The 15,258-nt window shown below is 40.8% G+C and overlaps 2 protein-coding genes across 2 annotated transcripts in view; one reads left to right on the top strand and one right to left on the bottom strand.

The window, feature by feature from the left end:
• The window catches only part of LOC122775978 (solute carrier organic anion transporter family member 1C1-like), a 56,255-nt gene that overhangs the window by 24,374 nt on the left and 16,623 nt on the right, over positions 1–15,258 (bottom strand). The window lies entirely within an intron of this gene.
• On the top strand, positions 1,556–8,389 carry LOC122775979 (G-protein coupled receptor 22-like). Its single transcript, XM_044036263.1, has 3 exons — positions 1,556–1,994; positions 3,037–4,152; positions 5,005–8,389. Exon 3 carries the CDS (start codon positions 5,009–5,011, stop codon positions 6,323–6,325), a length of 1,317 nt encoding a protein of 438 aa, XP_043892198.1. The 5' UTR covers positions 1,556–1,994; positions 3,037–4,152; positions 5,005–5,008; the 3' UTR covers positions 6,326–8,389.

Below are 15,258 nucleotides of genomic sequence, written 5' to 3' on the forward strand. Positions count from 1 at the left end.
GTTTGTCTCTATCTGTGCGTGGCCCTGTGATGGACTGGTGAACCTGTCCAGGGTGTACCCCACCTATCGCCCGATGTAGCTGAGATTGGCACAGCACCTCCCGCGACCCTCTGGTGGAGGATAAAGCGTTAAGATCATGACTGTGCTTGCTTGGGTTTCTGTGATTCAACCCTAGGGTCATATGTTGCTTATGTGTGGTCTAGACTGCAACATCTAGGAGGAATAACACATCATGCCATTCCACCTTCCACCCATCCATCCGTCCATCCATGCACAAAAGCTCAACAGTCCAGCAGTGTGATAATCTAGCCAAGGACTTTGTTACCATATTACCAAGCTTCAACCACTTCAACCACTTCTGCTGTGGAAGCTGAAGCAGTAAGAAAGCGTCAGGTAAAAACAATAGATTTAGCTAATGAAGATTAGAGGTGTCAGAGAGGTGAAGAGAGGAGGTGCCAACACACTGCAGTGGGAGAGTCAGAGCAGGTGTGATTGGCAGCATACACAGAGGCAGTAACAAAGTAAGCTCTATGCAATATGCAACCTATTACACAATTACACCACAGTGCCCGATTTTTTTTGTTTCTTTTCAATTTTATTTAAATTAAACTATCAAGAAAGCTAAACGGTTTGGTATAGTCAAATCAAATGTAAAACATATCAACTATATTTCTTCTAAAAACATTAAACCAAAGTTTTTTGCTTCTTGTTATAAACTGGAGCACATCAACTTTTAATGCCTTAATAATGAAAACTGTCACAATTGGAACAACAGCACATGTGTTTTCTATGGAGCAATCATTAGTTTATCAAGAAGCCATGCCAGAGTGACAGATGCCTCGTCCTCTTGACTGGAGGCTGCCAGGTACCTGAATGCCCTCTGGCAATAATTGCACCTGACAAATGGACCTTGACAAAGGAATGGAGGGTGTTCAACCTCTCAGTAATCTGACAGTGCAACTTAATTGAAACTATCAATCAGAGCCACTATCCTCCATCTCTTCTTTTCTGACTGTTATTCCTTTATGCATAATCCGTCTCTCCTACTCACAGCTGCCCAGTCAGTCTCTTTGCCTCTTATGCTCACTTGCACAAGCATATTTACAGCAATGTTCACAAATCAATACAAAAAAAATGCTTCTCTCTACTGGCTCTCCATCCACATCATTCCTCCTACAGAATAAAAAAAACCCATTACTTGATCATTACATCTTGACAGCACTAATTAAGACATCATCCCCAGCATTTACTGCTGTTTTTCCTCAAACAGTCTGCCTATACTGCTCTGCAGCAGGTTGTGTATTCAGTGCAGTGGCATCACTGTGCCAAAGGGGAGTAGAAGCCTTTTTCCCCCCAAATCACTACAACCCCAGAAAGGGATGCCACAGATACTGGTAGGGAAGAGATGATAGAGTCAGAACAAAAGGAAATACCTCCCTTCACTGGAGAGGAGAGGGTTAAGCCTATTACAGAAGACCAATCAGGATGGGGGGAGCACTGCAAACCTCCGCAGTAAGAGAGAGAGAGAGTGAGGGAACGAGGGAGTAGGTAGAGAGAAGAGAGCAGAGCAGAGGATAGAGAGATACCAGGAGTGCAAACCATTGCACTCCAATCCAGACTGTTAGGGAGGGAACATAGACACTTGGTGAGATGAGTATTCACACACCAATCCACATGGATGATAAGAGAAAAACAAGGACAAAAGAGGAAAAAGAAGAATCCCACCAACATCTCTGTCGGGACTAATCTCTGTGGACTTGTTTTTGGGTTTTTTTTTTCTGCCTGGGACTCAGGAAGGAAGAGAACATCTGTCAGAAGTGTGACCCTTATATGTTCATTAATATCCAGTCCTAATTCTTGGATTATTGCTGAAAGGAGCAGAGGATAAATCAGAAATTTATATCCGTCAAACGTAGACTGTTGCAGAGGTGGAGAGGAGAGGGGACAGTGTGGGTTATGGACCAGTCCCGGAGCATCTGTGTTTATCCTGCATGGTGAGCTGTGCTGTGTTTTGATGGGTCACTCTACTTATTGGTTTGGTTTACGGCACTCAGCTGAGAGACGAGTCTGTGACAGCAAAGCAAAGTCAATGCCAAACATCTGTGTCACAACCAATCAAATGCATAGGATTAGGAGCCAACAATATGATTTAACTTCATGGCCGACTTTCATTTAGAAACATGTGGTTGTGGTTAAAGTAAAAACTACGAGCAGATGATTAAAACATGGCTGCACTTTAAAGCAACTGGTATATTTAAGAATCACATTGTAACACACTTTTGTTATTTTGTTTTATACATTTAGATGACTGCATATAAACGTTTTTATTGTGCTGCTTACATCATAGTGCAAACTGTCACACTCCTATGATACAAGACACCTTTAAACCACGCATGGTCCCCTCTCTTGCCTGGTGTTCATTGCTCATTTCTGCTGACAATATATCATCTTAAAGTGTGGCATGCCACAGTGAAGCAACCTTGAACAATGACGGACATGTTCCTCTTAGGACATTACATGGATCACATGCATTGACACTGGAGTCAGCATCCATGTCTTTAAGTTCCCCAAGGAGCAACACTGCACTAAAGCTCTAAGCAAGTCTGTCCTTTGACAGAAATTGTATGAGCGTTCCAGCACCACAGAGGCTGAATGTGATAATGTACACTGAGCTTTTCTTGTAGTAATATAAGCAACAACAACAACAACAGCAGCAGCAAGAGCAAAATACTACTGTAATCCATCTGAAAGCAGAAGGCTGGGGTGTGAAATACCCATTGTTTTTGTACAAGCTCTGTTTTGTTACTTTTATGTTAATGCAACAGCAAAGATGTAAAGCGCATCAGGCAATGCACAGGAACATGATTAGACATCAGAGGCTTGTTGCTATGCTAATATGATTTTCCATGTCGCCTCTCTCTACTGAGGATAATGTTTATTTTCATTAATTCATCCCCCACGCTTCACTCTCCTACTCCTCCCACTCTCTGCCTTCCTATCCTCTACCATTACCTTGTTCTTTCTCTCTTTCTTCAGGTCACTGAGAAAGAAAGATGTGGGGCTGAAGGACAGACAGGAGATGCTGTGTGCTTCCTAAAGCGTTGTCTGAGGTCTTTTTTTTTTTTTTATAAAACATAAGTGGGCTCTTACTTCCACTACCTCATAAGGATGACCTTCTTCCATACTGCTGCACCAACTGCCCTCTCAAGCTCAAATAAATATTGTCAGATAAACAAAAAAGAAACAAATGTCACTATGATCACACTTCATGGCGATTGGATACATATGCATCCTGACCATCTGCTTCGCTCGAGCCGTCTCCAGTGATTTAGGGATCAACGTGTCAAGAGGTAAACTGGAGATCTGTGCTCGATTTCCAAGTCAATGGCGACTGGAGCCAGGCGTACAGAGACTGATGGGAAAGGTGGAGAGTGAAGGCCTGTTCCATTAGTGATCCCAGGAGACACATGGGCCTGGATGCTGCCTGGATGCACTGACCTCTCCTGGACAGATTCTGGACGTTACTGTGCCGCACACTGGGGAATCTACATGAACATGACTCACTGACTCTTGGAGTACAACCTAATGGATGTAAAACATTTTCTATATTTATAGATCTAACTACGACACTCTCCCTGGGGACAATAAGCAAAAAGCAAGGGTTTGGATTGTAGTGTGAGCAGTGCATTCCTTCCTCTGTGCAGGGGAAAGATTCTCCTTCCGGGGAATATCATGAGATTATAAACAGGAGGTTGCTCCGACATCTTATCCCTGTTCCAATCACCCATCAGTGCTACCACCATTACCAAAACAAACAGACCAGAGATCTGGAAAAAAGGCCTGGAGAGGACATTAACTGTCATTTACTGGGTGCAGGTGGATGATTTCTTAGATTTCTTGTCGTTGAAATCAGGAAGAAGAAGCTGGTGTTCCATAGATACTCTTTGTCAAGACAGAAAGGTGCTTTGCTGGCTGCCAGCCTCTCTGGGAGGACCAAGCAGGGAAAGGAAAAGCCTCACTGGGAGGCCCTGCTGATACAGAATCACTTTTCCACTGGCCATGTTTGGATGCGATGCTTGTCTCTGTGGATCTAACACAGACTGTATGGCCTGATTACACAGCCCTGGTATTCAGATAGTGCTGGAGGGAAGGGTAAATATTACAAAATATATATATATTTTTTTTACCATATTATCTACAATACCATTTGGGTTGGATGTATTTCTTTATGCAGTAGTGGTGTTGGCGGATAATATTCATCTTGCACATTTAACCCATTTGTTGTACAGTACACGTGAATATTAACCCGTTAATTACAGTCCCAAATACAAACAGTATTTTTGGAGCGCATGTTAGTTCATCAATTATTCATGTTCCGTCTGAACAAGCGTCTCGTATATCAAAGTTTTTGTTTTTTTTCTGTGAGAACGGGAAGCCTGCTGATAATGAGGTAAACATGATTCTCTGGCAAAATATTCTTGTTAGTCATGAACCACCTTCAGTTGTCCTCATTTGGCAAGGACTAAAAGGCTGAGACAATTTATGGGCTTAGTAACTAAGGACCATGGAAAATATTTTATTACCTACCTCCTAAATATTACATTAATCTTATCTAAATAGACTTAATATCTGCTTTATTCGTCACAGCCTTCATCCTCCTCCACATTCGCTACATAAAAGGTAAATGCAAATACAATAAAGAGATGTTACGTGACACGTCTCTGTTTTAGTGCAACTATGTGATCAAGGATGGTGATAAGAAAATTAGAAGCTGATTGAAGTGAGGTAATTATTGCTTGTGTTGCCATGCTCATTGTGAGACACTGTAGTCTGCAGGGAAAAAAAGGGTCCAGCACTGCTCTCAGCATTTCATTTCACTTCATTTTAACTCAAAAGATTTCCTTATCGTTTGCCAAATGCTTCCATTACATCTGACAAGATTTCTCAGATATGCATTAATTTCCCTCTTCATGAATTCTCTCTCTCTTTTCTCTCCTCACACAGGATAATGCATATCCTTCCCAATCTGGAACAAGAAGCCACCATGAGCAACGTCACAGTCACCGACAACACCGAACCCATCAGCCGCACCATGAGTCCGGCGACCCCGAGCCCCTATTCTTATCCTGTCAGTTTCCAGGTCTCCCTGACTGGATTCCTCATGCTGGAAATCCTCCTGGGCATGAGCTCAAACCTCACTGTACTTGCCCTCTACTGTATGAAGTCGAACCTCATTAGCTCTGTCAGTAACATTGTCACAATGAACCTCCATGTGTTGGATGTGCTGATTTGTGTGTGCTGCATCCCCCTCACTATCGTGGTGGTGCTGCTGTCCCTGGAGGGAGACACAGCACTTGTCTGCTGCTTCCATGAAGCCTGTGTCTCCTTTGCTAGTGTTGCCACTGCCGCTAATGTGCTTGCCATCACCCTTGATCGCTATGACATCTCAGTCAAACCAGCTAACAGAGTACTGACTATGGGCCGTGCCCTGACTCTGCTGGCTGCCATTTGGGTGCTATCCTTTGTTAGTTTCCTTGTACCCTTTATTGAAGTGGGCTTTTTTGCACAGGGCCATGCTGAGCTGAACCAAACAGCTGTGGAGAATGTGGTCCACACTAACCAGTACTATACAGACCTTGGCTTGTATTACCACTTGCTTGCTCAGATACCCATTTTCTTCTTTACTGCTGTTGTCATGCTCATCACCTACTCAAAGATCCTGCAAGCACTCAATATTCGCATCGGGACCCGTTTCCACGCTTCACAGAAGAAGAAGGCTCGCAGGAAAAAGTGTCCATCCATGACGGCCATGACACCACAGCAAGAGGCCACAGATGGATCGCAGAGCAGTAGCAGCCGCAACCCGACACTGGGGATGCGTACTTCTGTGTCTGTAATCATTGCCCTGCGCAGGGCTGTTAAACGCCACAGAGAAAGGCGAGAGCGCCAAAAAAGAGTTTTCAGGATGTCTCTCCTGATTGTGTCTACTTTCCTCCTGTGCTGGACACCCATCACAGTACTCAACACAGTCATCCTGAGTGTGGGCCCCAGTGACCTGATGGTCAAGTTGAGACTGGGCTTCCTGGTCATGGCATATGGGACCACTATCTTTCACCCTCTACTCTATGCCTTTACAAGACAGAAGTTCCAGAAAGTCTTGAAAAGCAAGATGAAGAAGAGAGTGGTGTCCATCATTGAGGCAGATCCCACACCTAATAACGCCATCATCCACAACTCCTGGATCGACCCAAAGAGGAACAAAAAGGTGACATTTGGGGACAAAGATGCTCAACAGAAATGTCTGTCTTCTGAGGATGTGGAGTGAAGTAACTCATGACACAGTCAATAAAAGCAGCTAAAACTGACATCAGGTTATGATTTAAAAAAGGGAAAATATTAATCCAAAGCAGTAATGTAAATAATATGTGTAACAATGTACAAAAGTAAGAGGTGGATAATTTATTACTATTTATTGAGATCAAAGTAGCTTTGATAGATAAAGTACATACAATAATGTAGACATTGCATGGCTTTTTGTAACAGTAGCAGTCAGTGTTTCCTATAAATTACCTAAGTAATTAATTTACTGTTGGTAATAATATCTAATATTTGTCCCACCACAATTTCTTAATGAACTGACAAATTCTAAGCTTCTCATGAAGACATAAACTTTGTGTTTTGTGTCATTGCCTCAGGGCAGAGCTGTGTGCCCTCTCCCCACTGTTTGTTTGTCTCCGTCTCCCAAAACATTGACATTAGACTTATGGACTCGTCTGTCACAGTCTGACAAGTCACCGGCCGCACAAGGAGAAGTCCCCGCTCCATCAGCGGCCCTGTGGATCCTCAGAACAGAAAATCAAAAAGGTTTTTTTTACTGCTTTCGAGCAGAACTCTGCATAACAACGATGGGCATGCAGTTCTAAGCAGGCAGACAATGACATAACATCCCCACTCCCACTCCTAACGGCGACATCTACCACCCCAGACAGAATCTAATTCTGCGGGAAACACTGCATAATTATGTACATACACAGTAAATGTAAAGAATAAGGTAAACACGGTATATAAATAGAAAGAGAGAGAGGTATTGTTATCTATATGTATATTTGTAATAAAATTTGTGTTAACTCACAAAAGGCCCTCCTAGTCTCCCCAAAGTGAGGTGTTTGTGATTGTGTTACAGCTGTGAGATTACTATCATTCATCACTTCCATGCGTACTTGCTCAGACACCAGACCCTGCAGTCCGCGCTAACTACTGATCCCTCAGAGGGAAGAACCCTCTAATTGAAATGAGGCTGTAGGTCCACAAACAGCTCATGGAAACATAGATATAGATTAGGGTACATTCCAATAGAATAAAAGCTATGGCAGTAGTGTTCACAATCGCTGTTTTGATTTGGAGAGCATTCACAGTGCTGACACACAACAGAACACTGTGTTCTCATTGTCTAATTTGACATAAAACAGATGTGAATTAAAAAAAAAAAACAAGTCTGTTTCATTTTAACAGCCACCTCTTTGAGCCAAGTGGAATCTCTACAGTTGCCTTATTTTGGTATGATATATTGAACACGACTTGGTAGGACAGGGTCTGACACAGCCAGAGCTCATGTTGAACATAATTTAACAATATTGTTTGGATTCTAGAAGAGAACGCATTCCAGGGATTATACAGTTTCATGTGGAAATGACTGCAACAAACCTGTCGTGCATTAATGCCTTTAATAATAAACAACTATCTGCTACATTCAAAGCATTGTTGAATGGGGTCACACAAGCGTATCTGTGTCACAGACCTTATTCTGTGTTTCTCAGTATTGCAGTGTTTACACCTTGCGTCACACGGCAGCATTCCGGCGCTGCACGCAGGAAGCGATTATTTTATGTCAAGACAGAGCGTTGCACTACTAAAGTGAAACAGCCTGCAAACAGGTTTTCAGTATGACTGAAAACAAAGAGCCCAAATTCACCTAGAAGTGAATTCTGGTGCTCAAAAAAAACCCCAGTCATTCAGCAACTTAATAGTGCTTCAAGCCCCGCCCCCTCCTGCGCTGCCACTTTATATGCACAAAATCTTCCTCAGTCAAGTCTGATAGTATTGCTTGACAGAGCCCTGTTCTGATGAAGGACGCAGCACACAAACTATGTTATGTTGTTCATATTCAGACAGAATAATCATGTCAACAACAACAACAACAAATCATCAATATGTACACACTGCTGCTTTATAGTGAATGTTGTGAATGGGGTACTTTGGGATTGTTTGGGTTTTTGTTTTAATTAGCCCACAGCAATGTTCACCAAAAAAGCAAATCCATCCAACTGCAATAAAGGTCTAGTGCAAAAACTCTTTAAGCTTAATAAAAGATTCTGTTTACAAAACCCAAGAACAGATAATGGAGTTATTCTTCTATGCCTGTGTATGTCCACAAAAAGTCTTCCTTTCAAGGATTGTCAAAGAAATGGAAAATGAAACTGTATTTCCCAAGTGGCTGCTGCTGGTACATTATAAATGCAGCCAGCTTTTTATTTCCTGGCTCAACCTATCGAGGAGCAATCATTTTTTCATATAGATGCAGAAAGATACCAGTAGTATGAATCTAGAAAACCAAAAATCTGCTTTGGCTCACTTCACATTCAAATCTAGTTGTACAGTATAGACATGTGCATCAAATATACAATCGCTCACAGATGAATATGAAAGCAGTTTAGTTTTCAAGAGCATATCTCAATAATGAGCTTATTATGCCTTTGTTGTCTCAGGTACAGTAAAAAAAAAACTGAAGAGCCCTTTAGATCCTGAGAGCACCGGGCCGTCGGCTATACCAAAGTGATTACACAACCTCGATCGGACGCCTCCCTGGCAGTCAGCGAGTGGTTTGTAGCACAGCAGAGAGCGCTGATATGGGGAATATTGATGCAGGGAAGGTTTTTTATGACCCTGCTATAAACAGGCAGTGTGGATGTCACAGTGCCTTGAAGGCATGTCTGTGATTGAGAGTGGAGATGGGATCATAGCCAACAACAGATCAGCTGACAGCGGAGGGAAAATAACCAATGAGATGAAAGATTGAGGCAGAGGAAGCTTTTAAAACACTCAAGTGGACATGTTTTCAAAGCAAACTTCAAACATTGGGTATATGCAAGGTTGTACACTATAACAACAACAATGATGATCAGCTTCAGTTACTGAAAACAAAGACAAATATAATTTGTATTGATTGTATTCTAAAATTACCTCTGAACCTTGATGTCACCATTTGTTTTCCATCTTTGGGCGCAGACTCAGTGGCTTTTCAAGCACAACCAACATGACCTGATGTTCTGCAGAAAATACAGCAAACGCACAGCTATGCAGTTTTAAAATGAGATATTTTTCAGTTTAAGCGACAAGTATTTAATATGTCCTACCTTTACACTTGAACAATAACAACGAGCCGGACATTAATTCATGTTATTGGTAAACCCTGTGTTTGTCTGACTATTTCACGTTGACAGAAAAAGGTCTATTATTCCATGATTATTCAAAGCCTGTTGATGAATGAGTATTACATACACATGTACGAGTTCAACTCATTGACAGTTTGCTTACATACAAGACCTACAGGGCCCCACACAACATGGGGGAAAATAAACTCTAATTCATGGCCACATAATTGGTATAACGTGTGCAAAAAAATAAGTGCAACATGCCCACAAAATATTAATTTGTGTAAAAATACGATTCCTTGCATAGCAAGGCTTCTGAAAATATCTCAGAAGTATCTCATTCCCAACCTAAAATGAAGCTCCACCTCTGTTCATCGTGCAGCTTCAGCCCTCTTGCGCCTATGGCAAGCGGTTTTAACATTTAATCGGTAGACTGCAATGACATTCTTACAAGTTACAGATATCAGCAATTTCAGCAACTACAATTCGTACTAGTCCCAATGAAATTACAGGTCGTCCAAATGACATCAGATATGTGTAATGGTAATTCTAGATAGCCACATTTAAATTACATAAATGTTAAATGTGATTAAATGTTAAAAAGGCTTGCCATATGCACTCCATATGTCAGGGTAATTCATGGGAATTATATTATTAGTATTATTATTATTGTTAATTGGTATTTAGTGTGCACATCATATCTATTTTGTGGCCACAACTTAGTTTTTCCCTAGTCATGTCTGGGACTCCAGAAAGACCAACTTTCAGCCACATCATTCCAATCCAAATGCTAATGATCCCAGAATTTGAGAGACAAATACAACGTTGGCGGTGCCCTATGACTTTTGCACAGCACTATATTCTGACCGGGCTGTTTCTCTTTCATTCACAGTCTTAATAACTCCACATGTTCTACAGATGCTTGCTGCTCTAGCAGGATCGAGTGGAACACAATATAACTCACACGAGTACTGACTGAACAATGGGAACACAAAAGGAATCATGAATACTCAAACAGTAAAAGTCACGTTCCACTGCAATTCCAACTGTAATGGCCAGAGCACAGTTCAGCAAGACATTAAGTACTGATGACGTGGTTAATTAATTAGTAAATATCCACAACCTGAGGCCAGAAATCCACAGGAGTGACTCTGACCCCACAGCTAACTGAAAAAATAGATAAAAAGAGGCAAAACGAGTCAGCCCAGTGCACACACACACACACACACACACAGCTTTGTTAGCAATAGCGCAGTTTTGCTGCAGGAGGACAGGCAAATCAATTGCCACTCACGAACAACCTGCCAAGGTCAGCCATAACCTGAGCAGCGCTCTGCACGCCTGACATGCACCACCAAGGTCTGTGTACAATGGCGTCACGCCAACATACCCCATAAAACAATTTAGCACACTGAGCTGTAGCCATGAACAGCAACATGAACGCACACCTGTATTTAAATACAAGTCCCGCCCCCACAGGTAATGCGTCACCCAAAGTGGCACAGTGCACCACATCGGTTCCACTATATTTGTTTTGATTCTGCCTCTGACACAGTGAGATCCCATTCCTGTAAAGGTGCCAGTTGGTTCTGTAGTTCCTCCAAACGAAAAGTGTTCCTCAAATCTAAACCAGGTGCAACAACAGAAGTCTGAAATGTCAGCAGGAATGTAGATGCCTGGAACTAGGCTGAACATGTGCAGACTCATTTTGGATAAATAGCAAACACGTTTTGTACATTAGAAGCCCATCTGTAAATCTTAAATATCATTGTTATTATTATGAATTAAAATAAAAGGAAACCAAACACCCAATGGAAGGAATAGAATTTGTCATCCAAGTCTATAATGTGGCTATGACAGAGTATTAGGGCCACATTCGAGAATTAGTCGTAAATTTATGAGAATAAAGTCATAAATGTACATATTTATTTACAATTTAAATAAATATGACAATTATAGATAAATGACTCTTGACATTGATGTAGTGTACTTAGCATCCTGTTTAGCATGTGACCATAAATTTATGCAAAATAACTCTTTGTTAGCCTCATTGAATTATTTTTTGATATTTTGAAACCGTCTATAATGGCTGCACACAGTGGTTTGACCTTGTGACACAATGTTCATTAATTTTCGCATTTTAAAAAGCTGCTATGAATTCATATACCCAGGCAGGTCATGCTACTTAGCATATTGATCATGTTGACAAGCCACAGCTACAACTCTAACCTTAGGTTACCTGCAGATGAAGAAAAAAAAACAAACTGTCAATACAGAGGTTCAATGAGGCTTCACCGCAGGCTTTATTAGAATCACTTGACCTTGACGTGTCCTTCCCCTCCTCCCCAATTCACCACATCAGCGTGTCTACTTGCTGCTGGCCCCTGCACATACATTACGTCCTTCCTTCTTTGGCTCAATGGCTGCCCCAAGTCAGATGCCATCTCTTCAGATCTCCTCTCTATCCGGCTGCAGACACCGAATAAGAGCTTGGGAAATCACATTACTCTGTCCGTATGGAGCCTCTATTGCATTAAATCAGCAAACACTCAACTGTAATTCTGCAGCCGTATAGAAGAAGAAAGTTAATTGAGCACATCAGCTGGCGCAGCATGACAAATTGTTGCTTGTGGTCATTTTGCAAAATGTTACTCTCACCAAGCCACATTTAGAGAGATGGAAGGACACTCTACAGAGTTTGAAGATATATGACTCTGATAATCTCTATAATCTCTACACCAGTAAATCTATGGCAGTGACAGAAATCGGGCAGACAGCGTAATGGAGCATGACCTCTACCCGCTATGACCCTCATAGCACCATTGTGTGGTATTGAAGAAAATAAGACACCAGTCTGCCTTTAAATCAATAGTGCGTACATTACTGTTTTCTGCCGTTATCAACAACAAGCAGACGGTTCATGACACATCAAGTGCCTCCCTTTACTATTTACCCGACATCCAAGAGCACACTATTGATTCCTGGAGGGTAAAAGAAGATAAGCTACTTAAATGCATGCCACAGAAGGCAAAGGAGAAGAATGTAGTGAAATAGTATTTAAACGCTCCATAAATAATGTTGCATCTTTTACCACGGAAGATCCACAAATGACCATGATATACTGCTCCACAAACTGAAAACAACCAGAATAGGGACTCTTTGGCACGGTGTTGAATTGGTTCAAGTTGTCTAAGTAGTACAGGACGTGCTGATACCAGGACACTAAAATGACTGCCTCATACTCCACAATCATGCAGTCCCTTTATTGTCTATTTACAATTTGGACATTTTGTCTTGATTTGTAGCCAAATCATATTTTCTAATGTCAGAGAATCCTTGCCTTTGGCAAACTAACATCTAGTCAAGTAAAATGATACGTCAAAATTGAAGAAATTTACTTTCAAAGTGACTTTGAACTTTATCCTTGATTACAAGCAAATTTAAACATCGATGCTGTTCTTATCATCATTATACTGGCGTCTGCAGAAGAATAACATCTGTAATCCTGGTTACCGATGGCTTTGGTGAATAAAGTAACAAAATAGTTTTCTAATATTTGCTATCGACTTGTTAATGAGTTCTCATGAGAACTCTGTACAGTGTGAACCACAGGTTTTTATCAGGATTTCTGAATGTTGGAGGCATGTTTCTACAGCAGCCCACAGAGACGAGTCAGTCAGAGTGTGTTTCATGTTTTCAAGCTTTCCTTTCTGACACTTAAGACCACCACAGTTCCCTGACAGGAATGTGAAAGGGAGGTGTGAGCAGAGGAGTCCTCCATTTGTCACAATCTGCAGTCTAATTAATTTTAACACACTGGATGTTTAATTGTCACCCTTGTGAAAGAAGTGTGGCCTTTCAAAAACTGCATTTTGGAGCCTTAATTACAATTCCAGCATCTGACAATTTTGGCTTTTTATTTTTTCTTGCGAAGGATTTACAGTTTCATGTTTGTACCCCCTTCCACCATATACCACAATACCAACATACAACAAGACCAGTATATGGCACCAGAGGGGGGAAGAGTACTACTTAAGTAAAAGTACCACTATTTTGATATCATTATACTTAGGTACAATTAAAAGTACTGGTCTAAAAATGTACTCAAGTTAAAGTAAAAAAAATAGCTTGTTTAAAATTGTGCAAAAAGGCTCAGTGGTTAAGACCGGTACCCTGTGTGCGAAAGACATCATGGTCGCAATTGTCGCAAGTTCGACTCCACCCCTGGCTGATTGTACTCAATTCCATTGTAAGTCGCTTTGGATAAAAGCGTCTGCTAAATGACATGTAATGTAATGTAATGTAAAGCTTTACTAATTAAAAGTGGTGACAAAATAAAATATGTAAACACATAATGTATCAGTCAAAAGGGGTCAAAGGTCACAAAGGCTTTAACTTACTCAGTCAGGGATTTTAATTTAACACCAATTCAACTGTCACTTTTCATTACCACAGTTTCTGGTGCATGAATTATTATCATTATTATTATTTTTTTAATTCAGGTCAAAAAAAATGTTTTAATCAGTAACGGATGTGATTTAAAACATAGTGAAGTACAGTACTTCCAAACATACTTAAGTAAAAGTAAAAATGTACACACAAAAACCTACTCAATTACAGTAACGCGAGTAAATGTAATTTTACTCTTCAGTAACTTTCCACCTCAGTATGAATATACTGGGTGTCTGTCCATCTCTTGGGCAAAAATGCTGCAGAATAATCCAAGGTTCCTCATGAAGTGGGTTGAGAAATTGTTTATATCTCAATATCAGATGTCTGGTGTTTGTATATGTCTGATCATATACAAACCACTTCCAGGGAAACTTATAAAATTATAAAAACAAACAAAACAAGACTAGCATCAAAATGTAAAAATGTGCTTGCCTTATTTCTCCACCTTCTTTGTCACAAGTATTTTCCCCACATCCATCCTGACAAAACAAACAAACAAGCAAACATAGGAGAAATTACAATGAATTAAACAATGAAATTGTCTTGTAATTAAGCAATGGTACAGAACCTGTTAATTGTGTTAAAATGTCTGTTATGAAATCTTAATCATCATTTGGAAAAAGGGGTTGTCTGACTGAATCAGAAACTGTGTCGGCATGGCATGTCCAGTCACTGCATGTCACACCTTCCACTGTGTGTGTGTGTGTGTGTGTGTTTACCTATATCAGTTCTCCCTGTATTTGTGTGTGTGCGTATAGTCTGACATCTGCATCTATGCCCACACTGAATGTGCACGCAGCCATGTGTCACTCTTTTTGTTCCATCAGACAGGAGCAGCTGAGTGTCACCCACTGAGTGTAATAGGGGAGACAGCAGAGAGAAGATTGCTGCTTTCCAGCTCTCCACCCAGGGATGACACACTCTCTGGTGATAATACTGCCATTCTTCTCTCCACACAGAAACATATGAATAGAACCAGCTCAACAAAGATCACTGACGCAGCCTGACAGTCTGAAAACTACATGGCATCAGTATCTGTGTTCCCTAAAAATAAAAAATAAATAAAAAAGATCTACAAAATAAAACAGATACATTCTTCTCAAAGCGTATAGAAAAAAAAAATAGAAACTTATTTCAAGTCTTCAGTGCTCCTGGATTAAGAGTCTGATTCATTTTCTCCAGAGACAATGCTGGGCTTAGATGGAATTAAAAAGCCATTACAGTACAATCATCCACACAAGGCATGAGCAATATAAGGCTTTCCATGCAATAGCAAATCAATTTGAACAATCAACTCGATGCATAACATCAGAAGATATTCTCTACAGCTCATGAAGTACTGAGTATAATAATAATAAAAGAGGCTGTACCAGTG

Source organism: Solea senegalensis, linkage group LG10 (genome assembly GCF_019176455.1).
Source record: "Solea senegalensis isolate Sse05_10M linkage group LG10, IFAPA_SoseM_1, whole genome shotgun sequence".
Taxonomy (NCBI): domain Eukaryota; kingdom Metazoa; phylum Chordata; class Actinopteri; order Pleuronectiformes; family Soleidae; genus Solea; species Solea senegalensis.

Coding starts and splice junctions, on each gene's coding strand:
- LOC122775979 (XM_044036263.1), top strand. CDS start 5,009: ATGCATATCCTTCCCAATCTGGAACAAGAAGCCACCATGAGCAACGTC.